Source organism: Cervus elaphus, chromosome 27 (genome assembly GCF_910594005.1).
Source record: "Cervus elaphus chromosome 27, mCerEla1.1, whole genome shotgun sequence".
Lineage (NCBI taxonomy): Eukaryota > Metazoa > Chordata > Mammalia > Artiodactyla > Cervidae > Cervus > Cervus elaphus.
The window spans coordinates 62739032-62766152 of NC_057841.1; the positions used below are offsets into that span (position 1 = coordinate 62739032).

At 46.8% G+C, this 27121-nt stretch overlaps 1 protein-coding gene across 3 annotated transcripts in view; it reads left to right on the forward strand.

Annotated features, from left to right (window-relative positions):
• TNFRSF11A (TNF receptor superfamily member 11a) overlaps positions 1-25168 on the forward strand; it is a 60008-nt gene extending 34840 nt beyond the window's left edge. For 2 of the 3 annotated variants that reach the window (XM_043889109.1, XM_043889111.1), the window contains exons 5-10: positions 2229-2322; positions 3858-3949; positions 5979-6092; positions 8722-8774; positions 10525-11251; positions 23259-25168. In XM_043889109.1, the coding sequence (XP_043745044.1) occupies positions 2229-2322; positions 3858-3949; positions 5979-6092; positions 8722-8774; positions 10525-11251; positions 23259-23584 (1406 nt within the window). In that variant the 3' untranslated portion in view covers positions 23585-25168. The remainder of the gene's footprint in view (positions 1-2228; positions 2323-3857; positions 3950-5978; positions 6093-8721; positions 8775-10524; positions 11252-23258) is intronic. The other variant, XM_043889110.1, reaches the window with a different exon arrangement.
• The last annotated feature ends 1953 nt before the right edge of the window (positions 25169-27121 follow it).

A 27121-nucleotide genomic window follows, 5' to 3' on the forward strand; every position in this document is an offset into this window, starting at 1 on the left:
AATCTCATGACAGCTTACTCCCTTCTGAATCCTGGTTCTAAGATATAGGTGAGACTCAGGGCCTCTCATGCAGCTTGTTAAACTGCATGGAAGAAGGTGCTGGTCCCTTTCTGCTTTTTTCTTTTCTTTTCTGGTCCTTGTCTTCTCTGCTTTGCCCCTTTGGAATGCAATAGATGAAGGGTAGAGAGGGTGACATGGATGCATGAAAATCTCACCCCTGCATCACAATATATTTGAACTCAGAACAAGTCAACCTGATTCCAGTTACCACTTTTATGTTGTCACACCCTTGCCCTTAATGGATGTTAGTCAACTAACTCAGTCATGTCTGACTGTTTGTGGCCCCGTGGACTGTAGCCCGCCAGGCTCCTCTGTCCATGCAATTCTCCAGGCAAGAATACTGGAGTGAGTAGCCATTCCCTTTTCCAGGGAATCTTCCTGACCCAGGGATCGAACTGGGATCTCCTGCATTGCCCATGATTTCTTTATGTTTGAGCCGTGGGGGAAGCCCTGATAGATGGACAGCGAGAGACAAGCTATTCTGAGGTGCTCTGAACGAAGGTGCTTTCTGTCACCGATCTTTTGACTTGTTCTTTGTTTGGCACCTCAGAAGTTTGGCTCCATGGTAGGATTTGGAGTAGGTATGAAGTGTGCCTTCTTTTGTAAGTGGGAGTAGTGTGATTGTGAAAGAGAGAAAAAAGGAGAAACTGCAGATGCCCCAGCAGTTCAGGGCAGACGTGAGAGTCAAGTGTACAGAAGTCAGCGCCTGTCAAGCTCTTTGTGCCTTGCAGCCCCTTAGGAAGTCATTTTGTATTTAAGGGTTACTCTTCTAGAGTGTGATTATCATTTTAAAAGCTGTTTGAATTCATCTGAGTGACTAGATGTTAACTGTACCTTTGCTGATATCGTTTCAAGGCAAATCTAGTTGCTCGAGTAGGAATGAGTACGCTACTTATTGGGGCTTCCCCGGGGGCTCACACGGCGAAGAATCCGCCTGCAACGCAGGAGATCCAGGTTTGGTCTCTGGGTCGAGAAGATCCCCTGGAGGAGGGCTTGGCAACCCACTCCACTACTCTTGCCTAGAGAATCCCAAGACAGGAGCCTGGCGGGCTACAGTCCATGGGGTCTCAAAGAGTTGGACACGACTGAAATGACTTGGCACACATGCACACCTGCTGTGTATTGAGCAATTGCAAAAACCAAGAGTGTACTTCCCACTTGACTTTGGACAGAGAAAATGTAATTCCTTATTTTTGCAGTTTATTCATGAAGATAAACCACAGAAGTGCTACTAATTTCAAGAGTAATTTGTGGTTTTGGCACAAGACAATTGCTTATTATGATAGCACATGGTAGCCAGTGTCCTTCTTTATCGGAACCACCAAAGGGTCCCCGTGTGTCGGTTGCAGTAAAAGGAACAGACAGAGGAAATCTGAGACATTTCCTAGTTTGATAATATAGTTTATGAGGAATATGAGAGAGGTGAAGATAGCCTACTAACCAGGATTAATTCCTGCTTTGAGTGCTCTGGGTCCAAAATCCATCCCATCACTTGTGTTTTTGTAAGTAGGGTTTTATTGGAACACAGCCAATGTGTTTTTATACATTGTCTGTGACAGCTTTCACACTGCAAGTAATTTGCAGAGAGCAGAGGGCCTCATAAGCCTAAGATATTTATCATATGGCCCTTTAGAGAAAACAACTGTTATTGCCAACCCTTGGTTTAAGAGGAGACCCATAGTGTAGCGTGGGTTTTGTTTTTGAAGTTGGTCAATACTCTGATACTTAGACTGGTAAGATTATTGATCAGAAGGGGTCAGGGCAAGAAGTTTCCTTTCAAAGTAGTTAATGGGCTACCATTCTCTGTACCGAAGCCGGGTGAGGGAGACAGGAGAGAACAGACTTGGCTGAAAGGAAACAGACAGCAGCTCCCTAGCCGGGAAACGAAGGATGGGTGCCTAGGACAGCAGCTCTGACGGCAGAGGCCGTGGACCGGAGAGCCGGACCGGATTCAGGTCCGGCCTTTGCGTCCCAACTCTGCGCCTGGGACCCCTGGACGTGCTGCTGTCTCGTGCTGCGGGATCTCCGGCCCCCTGAAGCCTGGGGGGCTTCCGCCAGCGGCTGCAGGGGGCCAGGGCAGCGGGGAGACGCCGGGGGGGCCCCTCCTGGCCGATCTCTAAGTGTCCCCGTCTGTCCTGTGTTCTCTTGTCCGTCGGTCTTTCTGACAGTGCAGCTCAACAAGGACACGGTGTGTGAGCCCTGCCCCGCAGGCTACTTCTCCAACACCACTTCCGCCACGGACACGTGCAGGCCCTGGACCAAGTGAGTGACGGCGAGGGAATCAAGGGCGTCTTGATTTGGAAGAACTCCACCTCCGCTGTCTCGTCTGTTGTGAAAACAGAGTGATGCAATTTGGGGAGGCTTCCTCGGGAAGCGAGTTTCACAGCAGACACAGTCTGTCAGCTGGGTGTGAGGGAGAGAAACCCCTGCAGCCTGTCCCCGGACGGCTGGCAGGGGCCTGTACCACTGCAGAGTCAGTCTGACTGGAGCTTTGATTACAGCTGCAGCTGCTTTCCCCCTTCTCTAACTTTATTTAGTTGCTCATGATGCTTATTATCACTCACGAGTCTCTGTTTGCCCAGCTTCCCAGCATCACTGGTTTATTTGTGCAAAGATGTGTGTGTGTGTGCGCATTGTATATGTGCATATAGAAGCCTCCTGCTTAAATAAATGTTTACACACTTGGGTTTTTTCCCCACATAATATATCCTGAAGAAAATGCACTCCACATTAACTGACTTACATCTTTGTGGCTTCTTCTAACTACGTGGTGTGTTGTCATAGAGATGTACCATAATTTATTTAACAAGTTCCCTTGTTGTTCAGTTGCTCATTCATGTCAGACTTTGCGACCCCATGGACTGCAGCACGTCAGGCTTCACAATCTCCTGGAGCTTGCTCAAACTCATGTCCGTTGAGTCGGTGATGTCATCCAGCCATCTTGTCCTCTGTTGTCTCCTTCTCCTGCCTTCAGTCTTTCCCAGCATCAGGGTCTTTTCCAATCAGTCAGTTCTTCTCATCAGGTGGCCAAAGTATTGGAGCTTCAGCTTCAGCACCAGTCCTTCCAATGAATATTCAGGGTTGATCTCCTTTAGGATGGACTGGTTTGATTTCCTTGCAGTCCAAGGGACTCTGGAGTCTTTTCTAGCACCACAGTTTGAAAGCATCAATTCTTCAGCCCTAAGCCTTATTTATGGTCCAACTCTCACAAGCTCCCTATTCTAGTCGTTTAAGTGGTTTCCAGTTTTTTCCAGTGATAAATAAATCTGTAATGTATCATCTCGCCTGTATACTATCTCACACTTACGTTAGCAAAGTTGTAGTGAAATTCCTGGATCCTTTCACTGCATGCCTGTTGTTGAATACTCATAATCAATGTCATGATTCTTTCAGTTCCCAATAAATTAATTCTCGTTAAATATTTATTGTCAGAGCCACCTGTCCAGGTTTTATTTTGAAAAAGATTTTCTGTGTTTTCAACTTCAAAAGGGTATTCATTTCAACTTCAAAAGTTTATCACTTAGCCGTGGTAACTGGGTTTGGAATCTTCTTTACGAAACATCCTGGTCGCCGTCTTGGGCCGCGCTCCAGGAGCAGAGGTCAGAGTGGCAGCGGTTACTTTGGCTGTCTCTCTGCCCACCTTAGTGTGTGTGCACAGGCACCAGGGATTCCAACGTGCAGGAAGACCTTGGCTCCTCTCCTGAATGAGCCTGCAGTCTAATGGGGTAGAATCTTTTATAGCTTTTTTTTTAATAAGGATATGAAACCGAAGGACTTGTGTGCCTCTCTCTTCACAGCTGCACCGTTCTCGGAGAGAGAGAAGTGCGCCGGGGAACCGATGAGTCAGACGTGGTTTGCAGTCCTCTCTCACCTGCAGATCCACCGAGTGGTATGTTTAATGGAAAAGGTTGGTTGGGTAGGTGTGCCCCGGTCTAGCCAGTTCTAGATTTCTCTCGAATTACATGCTGTATCCAGAGGCAGCCGTCTCTCCCTTTTCGTCTCATCCTATCGTGGTCCCTGGAGAAGGGAATGGCAACCCACTCCAGTATCCTTGCCTGGAAATTCCCATGGACAGAGGAGCCTGGCGGGCTACAGTTCATGGGGTTTCAAAGAGCTGGAGACGACTGAGCAACTTCTCTATCCATGCTCAGCTCAGTATTTCATTTTATCAGTGTTGTTTAGTTGATGATTTTCCACTGTGGAATGGATAACCAATAGTTTATTCATATATACCCCCGAAAAAGAAAGAAAATTGAGGTGCAAATATAAATTAAAATGCCCAAATATGGTAAGGTAGTGGTTATCACAGCAGGATATCTATGGGAGATTTTGGTCACCAACCAGAGTCAGCAACTTGGTAGAATACAATTACCATTATTTCTGGAACATTTGGAGGATCCAGTCAACCTCAAGTACAGTTTCAGTGACCAACAGAAAGCAGGCGGTTATTGTGGAAGCTGCTTGCCCAGGGGAGTGAGATGCTGTGGAGGTGGGTCCAGGTATCTTAGCCAGGAGGAGCTTCCCAACGAGGAAGGAGCACCCTGGCTACAGAGCTATGTTGGTGAACGCGGACTAAGAAAAGCAAGGCTGTAGCTCAGACATTTTAGCAAACAGGAGGGCATCGGAGGTTCTGGATAAGAAATTACATAGAGCAACATTTTTTTTTCCATTTATTTTTATTATTTGGAGGCTAATTACAACATTATAGTGGTTTTTGCCATACATTGACATGAATCAGCCATGAATTTACATGTGTTCCCCATCCTGAACCCCCCTCCCACCTTCCTCCCCATCCCATCCCACTGGGTCATCCCAGTGCACCAGCCCCGAGCACTTGTCTCATGCATCCAACCTGGACTGGCGATCTGTTTCACACTTGATAATATACATGTCTCAATGCTATTCTCTCAGATCATCCCACCCTCGCCTTCTCCCATAGAGTGCAAAAGCCTGTTCTATACATCTGTGTCTCTTTTTCTGTCTTGCATATAGGGTTATCGTTACCATCTTTCTAAATTCCATATATATGTATTAGTATACTGTATTGGTGTTTATCTTTCTGGCTTACTTCATTCTGTATAATGGGCTCCAGTTTCATCCATCTCATTAGAACTGATTCAAATGAATTCTTTTTAATGGCTGAGCAATATTCCATTGTGTATATGTACCATAGCTTTCTTATCCATTCGTCTGCTGATGGGCATCTAGGGTGCTTCCATGTCCTGGCTATTATAAACAGAGAGCAGCATTTTAAAAAGACCATTCTGAAGAGATCGTTAAAGATAACCAAGGGAATTAAAAATTGTCTTAAAAAAGACAGAAGGAAAAGAAAGGCCAGAGCCTCAGAAACCAGGTCGTGTAAACCAAGAGTTTATAATATAAAGGTACTAGCATTTAAGTGAGCAGGTGGGATGAACAAGATGGTTGAGCCCACACGTGTTGTAGATGAAGTGCCTGAAACACTCTGCGGGATGGCTGTGGTTCTATTCTCCTGGCCAGCAAAACCCTGGTGCCATGTGGTTATTTGGAAGGAGCTGTGATAAGAGGCTCCCTTTTGCCTCCAGAGCCCGTCCACCTGGAGAGTGAAGTGTTCTGTAAGTGAGCAAAGGTGGAGCTGGATGGTGCGGTCAGGCCGATTAGGGTTGTTCTAGGGTGCTTCAAGCATCTAAAGGCGGTCCTGGGCTGGCCCCCCTCGGGGCGAAGGCAGTCGGGCCGGCTTGGGCTATGTTTTTGACCTCACCCTTTCCGATGGGAGCTCCCCTCCACAAACCCACGGTCAGCCTTGGGTCCCTTCCTGCTTCTTTTATTCCATACCAACATCCTTGATTCCAGGATTTAGTTGAATCCTGTTATGTTTTTGAGAAAGAGTAAAAATGAACAGTAGCCAATGCCGTTTTTCCCATTTTCTTCCCACACAGAACCGCAGATTTACTTGCCCAGTTTAATTATTCTGCTCCTCTTCATGTCTGTGGCTTTAGTAGCTGCCGTCATCTTCGGTGTTTACTACAGGAAGAAAGGGAAAGCACTGACAGGTACCGTGTCCGTGGTGGGTTTTGAACATGAGTCTTAAAGCAAACTGATGCATCTCCAGGTGTATGCTTTGAAGATACGAATATTGCCCTCTGACTGCCTCTTTTGATCTGTTTAAGGTGAAACACACCTTATACCTAATTCATTGTTCTCTAGCAAAACAAACAAAAATCCATTGTTCTTGTTTATGAATAAGAAATATATTTATTTACCCTAGGTGCAGGAAACTGATAAATATTGTAAAGATTATGCATATCAGATATACAGGGGTTGCATGTAACCTAGAATACATTTTTAATTACATAATTAATTAAAACAATATGTTCAGGCAAATGGCAGATGGAAAGTTTTGACTGAGGGTTACCTTGAGAAGTGAATTTAAAATTCTGAAAATAAGTTGTCTTATATTCAGTAAGATGCAGGTGCTCATTCTCAGATGAATAATCAAGTGTCATCTTGTTTATTGGGAATGGTTTTCCATCAAAATATTGTTTGATAGTATCTTTTAACATCATATCCTGTTTAACTTTTATACTCCAAAGCTAAAACAGTATGATTTCTAAGACAGGTTTCTTAAACCTTAAACCATGACTAGGTTTCCTAAACCTAGTGCCCCTGATTTGTTTACCTTTTTGTTTTGTACTGGAGAACAGCCTATTAACAATGATGTGATAATTACCGGTGGGCAGCAAAGGGGCTCAGCCACACGTGTACTTTTGAAGCACCTGTGGTCTCACCGTCCTTTCCATTTTCAGCTGCTCGCTCGTTCATTGCATCCGCCTGTGCTGTGGTTCCATCAGTTCTCCCACCGTCACATCCGTGGACTTCACAAAACCCTGCATGTCTTACTGTTCCCATTAACATTCCAATACCTAACGTAACCCTGGGCAATCAAAAGACTAACAGAAGAGGGCAGATGTGATTGAAGATGCCAAGCATTAAGCAGAGAGCGAAGGGGAGACATTGGACTTCCCTTTTTTAAAAGTCTCTTCCCTGTTGAATATTGTTATTCAATGCAGCTTCACCTCCGCAGCATCGGACCTGGAGATTTGAATAATGCACATTCAGAGATGCTGACGGATTGCTGGCTCATCGAATCATGTTTTCATGAGATAAACAGACTTCTGATGTTTAATTCTTTAGCTTTTGTCTCTGTCATAATCTCTTCTGGCCATAGCTTACAAATGCCAAGGGCAGTGGGACTGCCAGTCAGTGAGTCGGGATGTGTGACTGTCTGCTTCCTCTTCATCCCTTCATTCAACACGTGTTTATTGGTCACCAGTGGCTGGACAGGCACTTGTCCTCACGGAGGAGGCTTCGCAGTGGGCAAGGCAGACGTTTTGCCCAGAGTGAGGCTGAGTGTGGATAGGGGGGTACAGAGCTTCGGGTGACAGTTGTTTGTCCAGCTTTGTGGTCAGCCAGGGCCTCCCAGGGAAGCTAAGATCTGAAAGACAAGTTGGATTGCACTAGCCCTAGGGGAGACAAGAGAATTGCATCTTTGGAGGGAGCAGGGCGAGCTGGGGGGGGTTGGAAAGTTAGTGCAGCTGGAGCAGAGAGTGAGAACCAGGGTGAAATGAACCTGGAAAGGGAGGCACGCCCTGGTGGTGCAGCCTTGCAGGTGCAAAGGAGGGTGCTCCCATCCTGAGCAGAGGGAAGGAAACCAGTCCTGTGGGGTTAGTACTTTGCTATTTGACTAATTAAAATAAATTTAGGGGTACAGTAGGAGTGGATGCAGACCCACCAGTAAGGAGGGCTTTTGCAATCCTCTAAGAGAGAGATTATCATGAGTTATCAGTAATCACTGCAGATGGTGACTGCAGCCATGAAATTAAAAGACACTTACTCCTTGGAAGGAAAGTTATGACCAACCTAGACAGCATAGTAAAAAGCAGAGATGTTACTTTGTCAACAAAGGTCCATGTAGTCAAGGCTATGGTTTTTCCAGTAGTCATGTATGGATGTGAGAGTTGGACTATAAAGAAAGCTGAGTGCTGAAGAATTGATGCTTTTGAACTGTGGTGTTGAAGAAGACTCTTGTGAGTCCCTTGGACTGCAAGGAGATCCAACCAGTCCATCCTAAAGGAAATCAGTCCTGGGTGTTCATTGGAAGGACTAATGCTGAAGCTGAAACTCCAATACTTTGTCCACCTGATGCGAAGAGCTGACTCATTTGAAAAGACTCTGGCGCTTGGAAAGATTGAGGGCAGGAGGAGAAGGGGACGACAGAGGACGAGATGGTTGGATGGCATCAATGACTCAATGGACATGAGTTTGTGTAAACTCCGGGAGTTGGTAATGGACAGGGAGGCCTGGTGTGCTGCAGTTCATGGGATCGCAAAGAGTTGGACACAACTGAGCGACAGAACTGAAGACTGAACGAACTTTTTGGCCAACCCAATTGTTCAGCTTTACATAGATCAAAAAGTTATTTTTTGAAAAGAAGAGGAAGATGCCTTCATAGTCTTTAAATTGATTGATTTTCTTTATGTTTTCACTCTCAGGATCTTTTACTCACAGATTTGCAGACAAGTGTGTTTAAAGATAGTATTGAACTGACATAGAGGTCAATAATACTGAATTAGAATTGGGAAATAATAATATGAAGCCCTTATCTTTACTTTGTTTTTCTAGCTAATTTGTGGCACTGGGTCAATGAGGCTTGCGGCCGCCTAAATGGAAATAAGGTAAATTTAAAAGTCTAAAGTGCCTCCTTTAAATACTGTTAATAATTTGGGGAAATTCCCTGGTGGTCCAGTGGTTGGGACTCTGTGCTTCCACTGCAGGAGGCTTGGTTTTGATCCCTGGTCGGGGAATTAAGAGCCTACCCATGGAGGGTGTAGGTTGCTATAGCTATTATTAGTCAAATGTTGAGCCAAATTGTGACTGAGTAAGGGGGTGGGACCTCGCATCCCAGGACTGATCCCAATCCTAAATGCTGTTTTCTTTGCATTTCATTCTGTTTCGGTCATCTCTGTGCCCTTGTATTATTTACATTATTATTTTAGTACCAACCTTGACTGCCCGGGACAGACCCCTCGGAGAGAAGAGTGGTCACATTCCTTTCCTTTGTAGTTATTTTGGTGGCTTTTAATTTGGGTATGACTTCAACATTGTAGGAGAGCAGCGAGAGTAGTATAAAAAACTTCATCATGCCCTCAGAGCCAGCAACTGTCTATATTTTCACAATGATTTATTATTTGCCCTCCATATGTGTGTCTGGGCTTCCCAGGTGCTGCTAATGGTAAAGACCCTGCCTGCCAGTGCAGGAGGCTTAGGAGATGCGGGTTCAGTCCCTGGGTCAGGAAGATCCCCTGGAGGAGGGCACGGCAACCCACTCCAGTATTCTTGCCTGGAGAATCCCATGGACAGAGGAGCCTGGCGGGCCACAGCCCATGGGGTCACAAAGAGTCGGACACGACTGAGCGACTGAACACAGCAGCGGCACATGTGTCTATGCGTGTGTATATTTTTTCCTCTGGAATCTTTTCAGAGGGGCAGACATCATGCTCCTCCATCCTTAAATACTCCCATGTGAGTTTCATCAGAACAAGGACATTCTCTTATGTAATTATAGTACATTTATCACAATCAGAAAACTTAGCAGTGGTGCAACACTATTATATAATTTACATTTGATCTTACAATTTCAGGAATTATCCCAGTATATGCTTTTTAGATCTAGTTTCTTAGGTATTCTGTTGTGTTAGTTGCTCAGTCATGTTTGACTCTTTTCCACGCCATGGACTGTAACCAGCCAGGTTTCTCTGTCCATGGGATTCTCCAGGCATGAGTACTGGAGTGGGTTGCCATTCCCTTCTCCAGGGAATCTTCCCAAACTCGGTTCTCCTGCATTGCTGCTGGACTCTTTACTACCTGAATCACCACCCTGAATTCATACTATTGCTCTAATTCCGGTCCCAGCACACAGGATTCACTGTAGTCTTTCCTCATCTATGCTTCAATCTTCCCTTCTCCGGTAGCAGGAAACCCCGTTATTCTCAATATATTTACTCATTTACTCAATTCCAGAATACACAAACAGTAGTTTCAGAATTACTAAGCCATACAACAGCAAAAAACAAAGTTGCTAACTAGAATTCATCATTTGTTTATGGGTCTTTTAAAAAACGGAGATTGCGAGCACAGGCGAGATCCAGGGTTCTGAAATTACTTGGGTTAGCTCCCTCCCTTGCTTGGATGTAAACACGCCGCCCTCTTGGAAATGCAATTCGATTCATCTGTTTCTGGTTGGGCTCTATTTGAGGGTTCCCCCCACCCCCTAATTTTCAATAACCCAAATAAAGCGCAGCAGTGAGCATTCCATCTGTACTTACTATGGTGGAAATGATTACCATAAACACCGTTTTCAGCCGCGTTTAGCAGAACCACGTTCTAACGCTGGTATTAACGCTCTGCCTTCTGAATTTAAATCAGCAGGAGTCCGCAGGCAACAGTTTCAGCTGCACTCACGCGGAGGCTGGCAGCGCACGCGAAGTCTGTGAGGGTGTCTTCCTGCTGACCCTGGAACAGAAGGTGTTTCCTGAAGACACGTGCTGTCCGGAGGCGGGGGGCGCGTGCGCAGCGGCCTGTCCACCCCGGGGAGACGCCGAGATGCTCTCCTTGGTCAACGAGATCGAGGGGGACCCCTTCAGGCCAGTGCCCACGGAGGACGAATACACGGACAGGCCCCCCCGGACCGCAGACTCCATGGTGGTCCTCACCCCGCCTGGAGGCCGGTCGCCCTTCCCCGAGCCCCTGGAGGTGGGCGAGAACGACAGCTTCAGCCAGTGCTTCACGGGGACGGACAGCCTGGGGGGCTCCGAGAGCCCCCGCCTCCCCGCGCCCCCCTGCAGGACTGCGTGGAGGCCCGCGTCCCCCGAGAAGTCCTTGCACGGAGAAGCCGGGGGTGGCCGGTGCCCACACTGGGCGGCCGGTGCCCGCTCTGCCGACGGCTGTGCAGGCTGCGGGGACCCGGCTGGGGGGGACCCGGCGGCCGGACTGGGGACCCCCGCGAGTGGACCCTTGCCCCAGTGCGCCTACGGCATGGGCCTCCCGCCCGCAACAGACCCGGCCGAGGCGGGGGGCCAGCCCCCGGACGGGGCCGCCGCCGAGCTTCCCGGCCCCGCGAGGGGGGGCCCGGGTGACCAGCCGCCTGCCTCAGGTAAGTGACGCAGGCTCTCCCTCCGGCACAGAGGCCTGGCTCCGTCCAGGCTCGGTGAGCAGGGGTGCACAGTGGGAAGCATCCGCTCCTGCTTTCTCCTGAGAAGCCTCTGCTGGGTGGGTTTCCGCTCACTCCGCACGTCGGGTTTGTGGACTGTACCCTCTCTCTCCCTGTGGGCTCTCTCTCTTGGTTTACACGTGACTCGTGCCCTTTTGCCCTGGGCTCCTCACGATGGGGTTAGACCTCAAATCTCAGCATTGAGCCCTGAAGACAGTGTCAACACTGACCTCGGGACTGGCTGAAGTCGAGGCATTCCCTCAGATTTCTGGATTTGGGTGTTTTTTTTTTTTTCCTAAAGCAACCTAGGTCTCAAATCCCACCCCCCAAAAATCATAAATTTCAAGACAACAGACAAAATTGTCTAGTTAATCCTTCAGTAATGAGTGTTTATTGAGGGTAGTTCGTTGATTCTGGACCAAATTAATGAGGCAGTAGCTATCCTTTGATGCTTTTTAGAAGCCTCTTTTATAGTCACTGCACAGGATGTATGTATGGAACCAGCAATGGTTTTACAGTTTAAAATCATGATGGAGATTTATTGCTGCACCACTGCTTGAGCACGAAGGACCCACCAGTTGTAATATTATAGCTTCTCTCTGCTAAGGTGAAACACCCTCTGTTTTATTATGTAGTTACAAGGAACTTTGTCACTGATGCTGAGGGCTTCTTCTGGCTCTGGAGATTATTTGCTGTGTTATGGGAAGCAGGGAGGTCAGGGATCTCTTCCAGAAATTTCTAAAAGCTCTAGACACTCTGGCCAGAAAAATAAATATATGAAAAGTGAAGTGAAAGTGTTAGTTGCTCAGTCGTGTCTGACTCTTTGCAACCCTATGGACTGTAGGCCGCCAGGCTCCCCTGTCCATGGGATTCTGCAGGCAAGAATACTGGAGTGGGTTGCCATTTCCTTCTCCAGGGGATCTTCCCAACCCAGGGATCAAACCTGGGTCTCCTGAATTGCAGGCAGATTCTTTATCATCTGCGCCACCGGGGAAGCCCTATGAATATATGAAAGTGAAAGTGTTAGTTGCTCAGTCCTGTCCAACTCTGCAAGCCCATGGACTGTAGCCTCGCAGGCTCCTCTGTCCATGGGATTCTCCAGGCAAGGATACTGGAGTGGGTTGCCATTCCCTCCTCCAGGGGATCTTCCCAGAACATCGCAGGCAGACTGTTCACCATCTGAACCATATGCACGTGTACTATTTAAAGGGCTTCACAGCCTCCTCCCCTCTGCAAAACCACAAAGCCCAGTCAGGGACACCTTTATCCTGGATGCTTTTGCTGTGCTGCCTCTTTTAGGCCGCCAGCAGGTCTAGCAGCCGCTCTCGGCATTGTTTATAACCGTGAGGCAGCCCCATCGGGGCCTGAGCGGGGACGGCTTTGTCTCATGCTGGTGGTGACGCCTGGCTTATTGAGTAGATGAATTTGAATCTGTTCTGCGGTTTGGCTGTACCTACCCAGATTCACTGCTGTGTCAATGCTCGATCAGCTCTCAGTCAAACTGAAAGAGGGAGATAAGCTGGGGGTATTTTTCAAAGAACCCTGATGTGTTTTTCCTTCCAAAGACCTCAGCTTTTTTCTTTTTTCAAAGATTTTAAGTGATTTCCATATCTAAAAGTTTGGCTCTGTGGTTCGTTTGTGTGGTTCTCTTTCTTTTTTGGAGGTGACTTTTCTTTCCACTGGTTGGACACACACATAAAGCCCGAGGACTTGGGCTGCGGGGAAGGGAGGGCGGAGCCTGCGCGGGGCGGGGCCGCGTCCGTGACGTGCGGGGACAGAGCGCTTCCTCAGTTGCTGACGTCACGAAGGTGACGTTGCTGCCGTGTGAAAGGCGGACGCGGTTTCTAGGAAGAACAATGTTAGCCAAAGAGAAAGGGATCATTTATTTTCCCTTAGTGTCGTGACACCAAAATGGCAGATCTGAACTTTCCTGTAAAGAGTTAAAACAGTGGCTATCTCTGGTTTTATCCTTTATTTCTCTCCAGCACTAAACATCTAAGCATGGAAAAAGAAAAAAAATGTAGCATCCACTAAGTGGTGTTAATTTGCAAGAAGTTGACACTGCTTTTTCTGTCTAAATCTGGTGCTCAGCCATATAAAACATCCGTAGAGCGTTGCCAGCAACCGGGCCAGATTCATGTTCGCCTGAGGAGCAGCCAGACTGAGTTTTGAGGCTGTGCTGTTGCCTCTATAATTACTTCTACATGGAATGGCCTCCTGGTTCCTGGTCCAAATAGCGCTTTCTCATTGTTTGCTTTTTTTTCCCCCCAGCTGTGCCAGGTCTTAGCTGTGGAATGCAGGATCTTTAGTTGTTTCTTGGTCCCCCTGCATTGAGATCAGGGAGCCTTAGCCACTAAACCACCAGGGAAGTTGCTCATTAGTGCTGTGCTGGGCTTAGTCATCAGTCAGTCGCGTCCGACTCTTTGTGGCCCCAAGGACTGTAGCTCACCAGGCTCCTCTGTCCATGGGGATTCTCCGGTCGGAAACACTGGAGTGGGTTGCCATGCCCTCCTCCTGGGGATCTTCCCGACCCAGGGATCAAACCCAGGTCTCCCACATTGCAAGCGGATTCTTTACTGTCTGAGCCACCAGGGAAGCCTATTATTACTTTTCTTGAAAAAAAAAAAAAAGAAAGAAAGAAAATTCACTTGCCTGTTCCACCAGGGAAGCCTATTATTACTTTTCTTAAAAAAAAAAAAAAAAAAAGAAAATTCACTTGCCTGTTCCAGGTCTTAGTTGTGGCTTGTGGGATCTAGCTCCCTAACCATGGATCAAACCTGGGCCCCCCCACATGGGCAGCAAGGTGTCTTAGCCACTGGACCACCAGGGAAGTGCTTCTTTACTGCTTTTTAAAAATTGTCATGATTTATGTTCTATAAAAATGTGTGAAAGAGGGTGGTGCTTGGGTGAAAGTTATGAGTGGGCTTAATCCTAAAAGGCACCATCTTCTCAGGACTTGAGGGAGGTAACCTTTTTATTGGCTTTTGGATTTGTTTGTGTGAGTATTTAAAAAGAAAAAAAAAAACAACTTGCAACCAAATCAAGTGGTTTGTGCCGAAATGACAGGTCTGAACACTTCCTCAGTGGGAAAAGTACCTTCTTGGCACCCAACTGCCTTTTGCAGACGATGATAGCTCTTCAAACAGCTCCATAAGCATATCTTTCAAAAACAATACCTGATGGTAAGTCTATTTTAACTGTGTTACAACTCTTAAAGAACAGGGAGGATTATCAGCCAAAACCAGTGAGGGGGGAAAACACACTGTGGTCGCATTTTGTGTCACCATGTCCTAATTTACGTCTTAAAGTCTCCTGATGACATGATGGTGGTTACCTTGCTGACAAGCTCTTTCACCTGGAGTTTGGAGGGTTCTGTGTCTAGAAAATCATTCCACGTGGAAGAAAGAATGGCTTCTGTGATGCAAGTGTCACCAGTTGGCCAGTGACTTGATTCTGGCTCCTGAGATGACGTAATTGGTTCAGACACTTCTCTGCTGGAGGGAGGTGTTTCTTCACGGGGCTCACAATTCTTCATGAGCACAATTAACAATTCTTCATGAGCACAATTAACAATTCTTCATGAGCACCAGCTACACAATTCTCTATCGAGTCTTTTACTGAGGTCCTACCGAGACATGGAGACTTGGAAAAGCTTGGTAGTAGGGATGGGCGCCAGGGAGTGGACAACATGAAAAGAATCAATAATCTGAGGAATCGCGGCCCCCCGCGTGGGCCCCTTCACCGGCTCACCCACCTCTGCCTGGCCCACGGCGCCCAGCCCCTTTGGTGGGAACCTCTCCCCTTCCTGCTCGTGCCCACCCGCTTCCCTTCCTGTGGCCACCTCCTCCCTGCCCTGTGCCCTTTCCAGAGCATCCAGTGCCTCCCGACCTTCAAGTCCCTGCTCAGATTGTGTCCGACTCTTTGTGACCCCCTGGACTGTAGCCCACAGGCTCCTCTGTCCATGGTTTTCCCAGCAAGAAAACTGGACTGGGTTGCTATTTCCTCCTCCAGGGGGTCTTCCCGACCCAAGGGCTAAACTCGAGTCTCTTGCACCTCCTGCATTGCAGGATTCTTTAGCACTGAGCCACCAGGGAAGCTCAAATGCTGCTTCCTAAAAGAGGGCAACTCCCCGTCTGTGCCCCCAGCAGCCCCTGGTAATAACCCAGCATCTTTCTCACTGAGCCCAGGATACCCACACCTTTAACAACAACCATCTTGAGGTGGCCACGGCCAGCTAGTTGGTAGAAGTTCCCATGATCGTCACCACGCCTGATCTTCCTAGTCTCTCCCGAGGCAGCTTACTCACCGTATAAATGAATACATGTCCATAAGCTCACTCATTCATTTATCCAGTCGTGAATAACTAGAGGAATGAGAACCCATAGCTCCAGTTTGTTCCCTGACTTCCTCTCAGTCCCCCACATCTCCCGTCTGTCCTGGGGGTTGGGGACTGGGCAGGGGATGGCGGGACTGCCACCAGCTGTCCTGGGCAGGCTTGGGTGTCCTGGGCGGAGGACGAAGATGTGGCAGAAGTAAGGATGCTGGTCCATCCGAGTGGTGCAGACACACCCAGGCTCAGGCCTGGGAGCCTGGGACACTGGAGGATGAGGGCCCCCCCCGACTCCCGGGCCCCACTCCGTCCTGAAACGACTGTTTTTGACCATCCACTTCCATCCTGTGAGACAGATAAGGTCTTCCTACCCCAGTTTTCTTCCCCTTTTCTCCCCTCCCCTCAAGCAAAGAACACGTCTCTGTTTCCAGCTTGCTTCTCTTTCCTGCTGAAATGCCACCCACTAACTTGTATTGATGTTGGAAAAGTGAAAAGTGTTAGTCACTCAGTCGTGTCCCACTCTTTTGCAGCCCCATGGACTGCAGCCCACCAGGCTCCTCTGTCCATGGGATTCTCCAGGCATGGATAGTGGAGTGGGTTGCCGTGCCCTCCTCCAGGGGATCTTCCCGACTGGGGGATTGAACCCTGGTCTCCTGCACTGCAGGCATATTCTTTGCTGTCTGAGCCACGAGGGAAACATTGTTTACCTGAGCCGCATGTTTGACATTTAGCTAAGTATTGTAGGAGCAGGTATTAGCTCAATGACTCTATAAGTTAAAAATACTTTATAGTTCAGTTATTTGGTAATAAAATTCAGCATTCATTGGTGCTAAAAGTCAATGCATTATTTCAAAATATATGAAAATTTTGTTCATTATATGCTCTCATTTAGCCCTGCTTGCCTTCTTTGGGTTCTAAAGAGGCTCATTTTGGAAAAGGTTTCATTTATGAGCCATTCTAAGTAATTTTCAAGCATGATTCAGAATGGAACTATTAAATCCTGCTTCCCTTCCCGTATCATCATAGACCCAGTTTCTTCCAAATGCCTGAAACAGATCTTGCATTTCCATAAAAAGGAAAATCACATGAGAAGCATATGGGTTAAATATAAAATATGTTTTTAAAAAATTCCAGAAGAACCCAATATAGCTTGGGTAATTTGAATGTGTTTGTGTATATTTTTAGTTCTTTTCCTTGGAAGAAAATCTACATGACAATTAGGTGATAATATTTGCTATAGTTCTTGTGGTTTAATATTCATACATCATGCATTTTAAACAACATAATAAGCCTTTGAGGAGACAAGTGTGCATTACCTTGCTTTAAAATGTAAATTCTCTCAGGGATTGGGTTCTTACAGGGAAGCTTATTCTCTCTGCCTGAGAAATAGTGATTCCATGGAGCTTGCTATGCAAAACAGGGAGTTCACAAAGCATAAACATCTTTCTGGTCGTGATAAGACACTTTATTTGTTCATTGTTTCTGTTGACTTAAAATGCTATTTTTAACTCTCTCAAGTGACCTGAAAATTTTTCTAGCTAAGTCACATTAAATATTAATGTTAAGCCAACCAACCAGTTTTAAATGTTAGAAACTTCAGATTTTCTAATTTAATGAAAACCCTTAAGACTTCCCTGTGTGGTCCAGTGGTTAAGACTCCATGCTTCCAATGCAGGGGGCCAGGGCTCAATCCCTGGTCAGGGAACTGTACACCACATACTACAATGAAGACCACGTGCAGCCAAATAAACAAATAAATATCCAGAAAATTAAAAGTCAAAACTCTCATGTCATGCTGGTTCTCAAAGCATCCTTTTAGATAGTGTTCACATAGAAGTCTGACAGTCGCCTTGTGTTAAGAGACATATTAAGACTGTTCTGACACCCTGAAGGTTGCATTTTTATCAGTGGTATCAGAGGTATGAAAGTTGGACCATAAAGAAGGCTGAGCACCAAAGAATTGATGCTTTTGAATTGTGGTGCTGGAAAAGACTCTGGAGAGTCCCTTGGACAGCAAGGAGATCAAACCAGTCAATCCTAAAGGAAATCCAACCCTGAATATTCATTGGAAGGACTGATGCTGAAAGTGAAGCTCCAATCCTTTGGTCACCTGATGTGAAGAACCAACTCATTGGAAAAGACCCTGATGCTGGGAGAGATTGAGAGCAAGAAGAGAAGGGGACAACAGAGGAGGAGATGTTGGATGGCATCATTGGCTCCATGGAGATGAATTTGAGCAAACTGGGAAACTGGAGATCAGAGGAGCCTAGCATGCTGCAGTCCATGGGGTCGCAAAGAATTGGAAGTGACTTAGCAACTGAACAACAAAATCAGAGGTATGTGTTACCAGGTGCTGGCGAAGTTTGGCTTCCCTGGTGGCTCAGACCGTTAAGAATCTGCCTGTAATGTGGGAGCACCAGGTTCAATCCCTGGGTTGGGAAGATCCCCTGGGGAAGGGAATGGCAACCCACTCCAGTATTCTTGCCTGGAGAATTTCATAGACAGAGGAGCCTGGAGGGCTACAGTCCATGGGGTCGCTGAGAGTTGGACCTGGATGAGCAACTAATGCTTACCTTCTTAGTACCTCACAGAAATCCTATGGGCACATTCCTCATCCAGGACCACACAGCGAGTCAGCAATGAAACCACAACTCACACATCTGATTCTGAAGCCTGTGCCTTGAACCATGGCACTGTCTCCCTATAAATCAGTGCCAATGATACTGATTTCATTTGTTTATCGTGCACTGGAGAATCCTCAGTGAGCCATAGAATACAGGCAAACTTGGGCCAGGATCGCTGGCTACTCAGGTTGAGCGAGGGGCAGTGGCCAGGCCAGGCCCAGAAGTTTCCATGGGAAGAGACGCTAGTGTCTGTGTGAAGAGGTGAAGGCTCCCCTGGCCTGAGTCCCCTCTGTTGCAGTTACCGATTCTTTGGTGAGGAAAGCTCTTTCTTCCACATGCCTCCAACCTCATCCTGTTTTGCAAGTAAAATAAAGTTAAAATAAATGCCAGGGGCTGCTTTGATGGGGGAAAAGCTGGCAGAAAGACAGCTTCAGACAGGGAGAGGGAAGCGACTGGCCTGGTTAAGCTTGTATTCCCAGAGGTCTGTGGCTTGTACGTGTGTGCTCAGTCACTTTAGTTGTGTTCCACTCTTTGTGACCCCATGGACTGTAGCCTACCAGGCTCCTTTGTCCATGGGATTTCCCAGACCCCTCCTCCAGGGGGTCTTCCTGACCCAGGGATCAAACCCACGTCTCCTGCAACTCTTGCATTGCAGGTGGATTCTTTACCTGCTGAGCCACCGAGGAAGCCCCTGTGGACAACTGGGACCTATAAAGACCTCAAGTCTTCTTAAGGCATCTTGGACAAGTCTCATGCACCCCATTCCTTCTTCACATCCCCTCCTTACCAGCCACCAGCAAGGGAAAAGTCTCCCCGAACATCAGAACAGCCTGTTGCACTTGGTTCTCAGTGGAGAGAGCTACCCCTTCCAGGGCTTGCACCAACTGCAGAAACCATGGCAACCATGCAGCACCCACCGTGTGGATATGGAGTCCTATTGCCTCGCCCTCTCAGGGGCCGTTCGCATGACTGTGTAAAACCCGCCGAATGGTAGAAAGCAGATCTTAAGGGATGATTACTTGTAGGCAAGGACAATTCTGGACTGAGGCATAACACAAGATAAGGCTATCCCAACTCAGTCAAAACCTTGACCTACTCTCAGACTTCCGTGGTGGTCCAGTGGTTAAGACTCTGAGTTTCCAATGCAGGTGGTGCAGGTTCAATCTCTGGTCTGAGAACTAAGATCCCATATGTTGCGTGGTCCAGCCAGAGAAAGAAAGAAAGAAAGGAACCTTGACCCACTGTAGTGTGACATCCAACTCACAGCTGACCTGCATGATGAAAAACGAGATAGTGGGGTAATTTGTGCAGAATTCCTCAGATGAGTGTTCAAACCAGAGATGGTTAGAGTGATGGATCACTTCAGCAAAGAAAACAAAAGTTGGTTAGATATCTAGAGGTAAGTGCCCTTTCAGACTTCAAGATCAGTTGAAATCCTTCAACAAGACAGCAGTGGAAAAATAACATGACTGCTCGAGACATTTCCCAGTTCCCTTTTTTCCTTGAGGGTACCATGAGCACAGCTATTAGATTCTGGGAGTAGTAATGCCAGCCTTGTACCTGCGAAAAATTCTGTTATTTCCCAAGCGTTTTCCAAGCCACCATCTCATTCGACCCTCTGCCGTCCTGCCTGGTATTGACGCATTCCTATATTCATTCATTTCACATTTATCATATGCCTGCTCTGGCAGCTGCACCTTGCCAGGCTAGCTGGGCTTGAATATTGATGCTTGTTTCATAAAGGAGCAGACCACGCTGTTAGGTGGTTTGTCCCAGATTCCACAGTGAGGGAAGACCAGGGCTTTCAGAGCCTGTCCGCTCCTCTGTCCCAGCCCCGTTTCTGGCCCTCCTTGACTCGGGCAGCCACTGAAACCAGCGCCCCGCTAGTCACCTCATGTGCTCTCTGCTCTTCAGGGAGTGAGACACCACTCTAAGCGGGCCAAATCTTTTTGCTGTTGAAGTTGAGAGGCTGAGACTAGCACGCCATTGAAGTTAGTAGATTACTTGTTAACATGGTATATTTTAAATTGGAATGGAATGTTTATGGCATACATGTATCACTTTTGATTTCTCATTTTGACTTTTGTGTTAACTAACTAGTGATCCCTCAAGTAGGAAGACTTCTCTTACTTTAGTTATCATGTTCATTCATTCTGCTGCTGCTATGCTATGGTAGGAGCCCTCGTGTCAGGCTTGGTTAGTTACTGAGTTACTTGAAAAGTCATTTACAAGTTCATATCTTAAACATCTTTAACTTAAAACATATAACTTATATTCACACATCGACTTTTTTTAGTACAAGGACATATGTGTTGGTTGATTATAGTTTCCTGAGCCTTTTTCACATTAACCACACCGTCATAATTTCCAATTTCTATTTCTTTAGTGGGGAATGAGAAATTACAGATCTTTGCAGAACAAATTTGAGTGTAAACTCCTTCATTTTTAAAGACTCATTTTCTTTTTTTAACAGATGCCTTGTCAGTTCAGCAGCTTGTTGATGTCTTTTGTGTTTTGTGGCTCACATTTATTTGGGTCACTGCAAGGCATTCACTTTAGTTTTCTTAGAAACATTTGCCTTTTTTCACACTTACATTTCACAACTTTACACAAAGAGACAGACAGACCTTGGGTATATTATAGGTTCAGTTCCAGACCACCGCAATAAAGCACACATCACAGTAAAGTGAGTCACATGAACTTTTTGGTTCCCCAGTGCATATGAAGTTGTGTTTACACCATAACACCGTCTATTAAGTGCGATAGCATGTCTAAAAAACAATGTAGATACCTTAAAAATACTTTATTGCCAATAAAATGCTGACATTATCTGACATTGCAGGGTTGCCACAAACCTTCAATTTATACAAAACCCAGTGTGTTCAAAGCAGTATAAACTCAAGCAAGAAAATAAGGTATGCTTGTATTTAATTAGATTTCATGAGTTCAACTAGTTAAAAACAGACCTGAGAACTTAGTAACTGGTGGGAGCAGAAAGACATCAGCATACTGGAGAGTAGACCCCTAGCTTAGGGTGTGCTGGATTATAAGAACATCAGTTTATTCCTTAATTTTTATTTCATATTGGAGTTTAGTTTTATTTACAATGTTGTGTTAGTTTCAGGTGGACAGCGAAGTGATTCAGTTACATGTGTACCTATTCTTTTCCAAATTTTGTCCCTTTTAGGTCACTGCAGAATATTGAGTAGGACTCCCTGTGTTCTGCAGCAGGTCTTTGTACAGCAGTGTTTATATGTCAGTTCCAAGTCCCCAGTTATGCCCTCCTTCACGGTCCCCTCTGCTAACTGTTTTCTGTGAGTCTGCTTCTATTTTGTAAACAAGTTCATTTGTATCCTTTAAGATTCCTCATATAAGTGGTATCATATATCTTTCTCTGACTTGCTTACTGTAATAATCTCTAGGTCCATCCATGTTGCTGCAAATAACATTATTTCATCTTTTTGAATGGCTGAGTAATATGCCATTGTATGTATGTACCACTTTTCTTTATCCATTCCTCTGTTGATGGACATTTTGGCTGCTCCCATGTTTTGGTTATTGTAAACAGCACTGCAATGAACATTGGGCTGTATTATCCTTTTCAACTATAGTTTTCTCTGGATACATGTCCAGGAGTGGGGTTGCTGGATCATGTTTGTATGTTTTAGAGGGAATGGAGAACGTGGGTCAATCTGGCTAGTTGGTGACTGGAATACTAGCTGGCCTTGCCTAAGTTGCTTGGGGAATTAATAAATAAATCCCCACCACCACCCATGTAGGGACACACGCAACACAGCTACCCACAGGAAAAACAGCGTGAGTTATAAATCCTCAATTGTGACTTCCAATTTGTGGCTCATATATTTGAATTCTGTTTTCATTGAAATCCCTGTAATGGGTCACGGGGCCTGTCTCAGCATCTCTGCAGGTGCCCTTTGGGTGGATGGAAGGCTCCTGCGATTCCCTGGATGCTGTTGGTTCTTCAGTCAGACCATCCAAAATATTCCTTCCATATTGGAGGAAATCTCTTCGTGGAGAGTAATGACAAAAACAGTTTTACTTGTGTAAATTTTTATTAAGCTTTGTCATAACAGAAAAGGAACAAAAAAGATGAAGTTAATAGTGAGGCACTGTTCTGCTGTTCACCTTCGCTGGTCAGACTAAAAGATTCTTCCCGTGTTGTTGACGGTTGGGGCTTTTCTGCTTCTGCTTGGTTTTTGGCACTGATTTTCGCCCGGGTCATTTCTAGAGCAATCAGTCTTTAAAATAGGAGAAGAAGAGGCAGTAGGTGTCCTAACATTCATTGAACTTTCTATTTGGTTTTCAAAAGCCCCACTAATTAAAGACTGACTAAATCCAGTCACCCACAAAAGGTCATGATAGAACACCCTGGGGACAAAACAACCCCCCACCTCAGGATTCAGAAGGAACAGTGATTTGTAGGATTGTTTGTTTGATTTTTTTTTTTTCCTTTTCTTGTTAGTCTTATGACTCTTTTTCTAGGAATTAAAAAAAAAAAGTTAAGGAAGTTAATTTCTGCTGGATACTGAGCCCACGTGGCCCCAGGGCCGTCCAGGGCTGAGCTCAGGGACCTCTCGGGGAGGTAAAAAGATGAGAGTCCACTGGGCGAGAAGGCTGGGCCCCAGGGTCCGGTAAGGCGGCAGCCTTCCCTCCAGCCTCTGCATCTTTCCTGGTACACGGACCACTGCTGCGCCCTCGGCCGTGTTTGCGGCACATCCGTCACACACGCGCGCCCGTCGGCAACACCTGAACCCATCTGTGGGTCTGCGATCCTGCCCGCGTGTCGCCCATGCGGCCAGCGACGACGCCTGAGGTGTCTTGTCTTCGCGCCCTTCCTCTCTCGGTCAGGCCGGGTTAGGTGACGAAGCACGTCAGGAGCCGGGGGTGGGTCCACCGGGGCCCCGTCCCTCACAAGGCTGGCTTCCCGCCCAGATCCCTGACTCACTCTGTGCTTCCCTCTTCCTCTCCCCTGCAGGCAGTGTGACTGGAAACAGTAACTCCACGTTTATTTCCAGCGGGCAGGTGATGAACTTCAAGGGCGACATCATCGTGGTCTACGTCAGTCAGAACTCGCAGGAGGGCCCGGCGGCGCCAGGCGGCGGCGCAGGGGAGCCGGCGGGCCACCCGGTGCAGGAGGAGAGCCCGCCGCGCCGCGACTCCTTCGCCGGCCTCGGGCCGCGCTTCCCGGACGCGTGCACTGGCCTCGACGTGGGCCCAGGACTGCAGGAGCTTGGCGCCCCGGCTGCAGACAAGGCCTCGCGGCCGGTGCAGGAGCAGGGGGCGGCCGAGACGCGGCGGTGAGCGGCGAACACCCGCCACACTTCACGGCGCCGCTCGGAACCGCGGGGCCTCCACACGCGGGCCGCGCACGTCGGAAGCCGCGTCGCAGCCTGGCGGCGTGGCGTGGCGTGGCGTGGCGTGGCGTGGCGTGGCGTGGCGGGGGGCGTGGTCTCGGGGCGTGGTCTCGGAGGGGCGGGGCCATGGGCCAGGGCCTGCGCCTTCACGCTCCTGCATTCGGTACAGCTGCGTGAAATGACCGGGCGTCCTTCGTCCACCTTGCTTAAATGGAATCGAGGACTTTCTGGGGGAAAAAAATGTACGTTTGTTATTACTACTCTGCCGTCCACAGTCAGGTGTCAACGCATTGCACAGGTACACGTTGCTGTCTTCAGTCGCTCCGCTTTTTACCTCCTTTTATAGTTTTTCTTCTCCTTTAACTTCCTATTATCAGCTCATCAATAGTTTGTCTCTTCATGGCATCTGTTTCTATGGCTGTCCTGTTCCATTTGGGTCTGTATCCTCCCCCCCTCCTCCATATTTGATATTTGTATTTCACTGTCTTTCATAAAGTTTTTCTTGATACTGTCTCCTCACCCCACCCGTTTCTTTCTTTTTACTATTTAACGATTTTCTTGAAAATTCTCCTACAGGTGACGATCTTCTTTATATTTCTTTGACCCCTTCTCATAAGTAGGTGCTGTGTGTAGTGATGGAGGGGGAGGGGGCGAGGAGTCTGTACTAAGCACTTTTGGGAAAAGACTAGGAATGTGAAACCTGGCGGGAAGCTTGGGGAACAAGAGGAGAGACTTTGAGCTTTTGAAAACTTTTCTGAGTTCTCAATTTTCTAAAGGAAGGGAAAATCCTCCTAAATATTTTTAAGTGTGTGTCAACTTTGAGGCAGCCCAAAGCTGCAATTTGTGTCTGACTCCTTTAATCCATCTCAAAATGGTTCATCCCCATCCATATGCCAAGATGAATGTGCATACCCATCCCAGCAGAGGCAGCAAAACTTGGGTAACTAAATCTCTAAAACTCCAGCTTGCTGCACTTGGCATTCTCATTCTTGAGAATGAGAAAAACGTGTGGAAAATGAGTAGGCTATGGGATGGCCTCAGTGAAAAAAAAGGTGCTGCGAAAGTTCAAGAAAGGAAGAATAAAGATGTTAATGTGCATTTTTTCTTTCTAAACAAGAATAGCATAAATGTGTTTAGGCAATAGGCCCCATTTGCTTCCTAAATGTGTGTCTATAGTTTAGCCTTATAGAAGTGGAAAACTTTCCTGTTATTTTCCATGCATCTGAATTAAAAACCAAATCCTTATATTGTGAACTTAAGAGAATTTATCACAGAGATGCTTTCTCTCAGCATCAGTGCTCTTGTGAGGAAACATACAGTGTGACTAGGTTGAAAAGAGTTACCTGGGGTGTTTCATCTATTGTGGCCAGTTAGCATTTGTTTTCCTCAAATACTAAAGTTACAATGCCTATTGCTGCTGCTGCTAAGTCGCTTCAGTCATGTCTGACTCTGTGAGACCCCATAGACGGCAGCCCACCAGGTTCCCCCATCCCTGGGATTCTCCAGGCAAGAACACTGGAGTGGGTTGCCATTTCCTTCTCCAATGCAGGAAAGTGAAACATGAAAGTGAAGTTGCTCAGTCGTGTCCGACTCTTCGAGACCCCATGGACTGCAGCCTACCAGGCTCCTCCGTCCATGGGATTTTCCAGGCAAGAGTACTGGAGTGGGGTGCCATTGCCTTCTCCGTACAATGCCTGAGCATATTAAAATTGATTTTGTGGATCTGGTAGGTTTTGAAAGCGCTGATAAGTAGTTACTGTCCAGACTTGAATGACCTCAAATGCCCAGCTGAAGGGAATGACCATTGATCAGGGGTTTCTCCCTGTTGACTGCAGGTCTGTTGGAAATGCTAGAATAGTAGCTGTCAATTAAGATTTTTAATGGAGAAGCAGAGGTGGCTCTATAATTTCTGTGGCTCCTTAGCAGGCATGAAAAATGGCAGAAAATAAGCTTATTGCCGGAATGATCCATTGGTGAGAATTTACTGTCTGCACTGCCCTTTTCTCATCCATCCAAAGAGAGATGTTATAAAAATGGAAGTAACTATCATACCTTTTGTTACATTGTAGTTCACTGAGGAGAAGGCAGAGCTAAAGACCCAAGTTTCTCCTGTGACTGTCACCATCTCACTGATACTTTACCTTTCTCTGCTTTTTTTTTTTTAAAGTTTTTCCTACAAAAAGGCACTAATGGTAATTTTTGACACTTTCCCTACTTGGAAATAACAAAAGAATGCTACAGTGAATGTTAAAGTATCTTGAGCTCCTTAAATAAAAGGTGCTAAATAAACACATAAGAATCTACTTTCAGGAAAAGGTAGTATTCTTTCCCACGCTGATTCCTGCTAATTCTATATTGATCCAAAGACAATTAAATGATAGGAAATGGATAGCAAATATAGCTCTGTGTCTGTGTATTATAGAGTTGTGTATGACAGATGTAAGCAGGGTGAAATGAAGACAGTAATGAAAAACTGGGGAATATGATGAAGAGATTATTAAACGTATATTTGACAACAAACTTTTTTCTTGGCTTGTTTAAGCAAATCTTTTTGTGAAATAATGACCTGACTTCTTTCTGATCTGTGTGGTGGTATTAAATGTTGGTTATATTATGTCATTGGTGGAAACCTTGGCAAGAGCTGGGACATAAAGTGCCTTGTTTTAATAATAAAGTGTGGGTTGGCTATGCAGTGGAGGAGTTGAAAGGGAAATGGAGTCTGGTGTTTTCTACCCACACCTAGTTCAACTCTCAGAAAGGATTAATTTCTTCACTCCCCTTATAAGGAAAAGAACAGTTTGAGTGTGAGATATTGGAGCCTTCGTAGGGCAGGAGAAGAGAGGGCCCTGCATGTGTAACAAGGTACCCCAAAACCCCGTGCTTTAAAACAACCACCATTGACTTAGCTCCCACCCCTGTGAGTTGGCTCAACTTGGTTGGTTCATTAGGCCTGGGTGAGCCTGGCTGGACTTGCTGACCCACATGCAGATTGCCGGCTGGTTGGCTTGGGGTCGGCCGCCTGGATGCTGGACTGAACCCTCTCCCTGTGGTCCCCTCACTCTCCCAGCAGGCTGCCCTGGCCTGCTTGTCCTGGTGGTGGCTGGGTTCCCAGAGAGCAAGCAAAACCGTCCGTGCTTTTTGAGACTAAGCTTGAACCGGCAGGCTGGCACTGCTGCCTCATTCTTTGAGCAGAGCAAGACACGGGGCCACTCAGGTTGAAGGGGAGGGGACGCAGAGCTGCAGGGAACTCTGAGGGGTTGGTGGACGGCGAATAGGGCATGGGGCCCTTTTGCCATCTCTCTACTGCGGGCACATGGTTGATTATCAGATGGTGTGGGGAGGGTGCAGCAGGATCAGGGGAGAAGCATTTCCCAGCCCTGATCAGGGCTTCCTTCTGCAGTGAGCAAGTTCCCTTGCTGCAGAGTACAGTGAATTCCTGCAAATGAGAGACTTGCATTCATGTTTCAGTACTGAAATTCCTTCC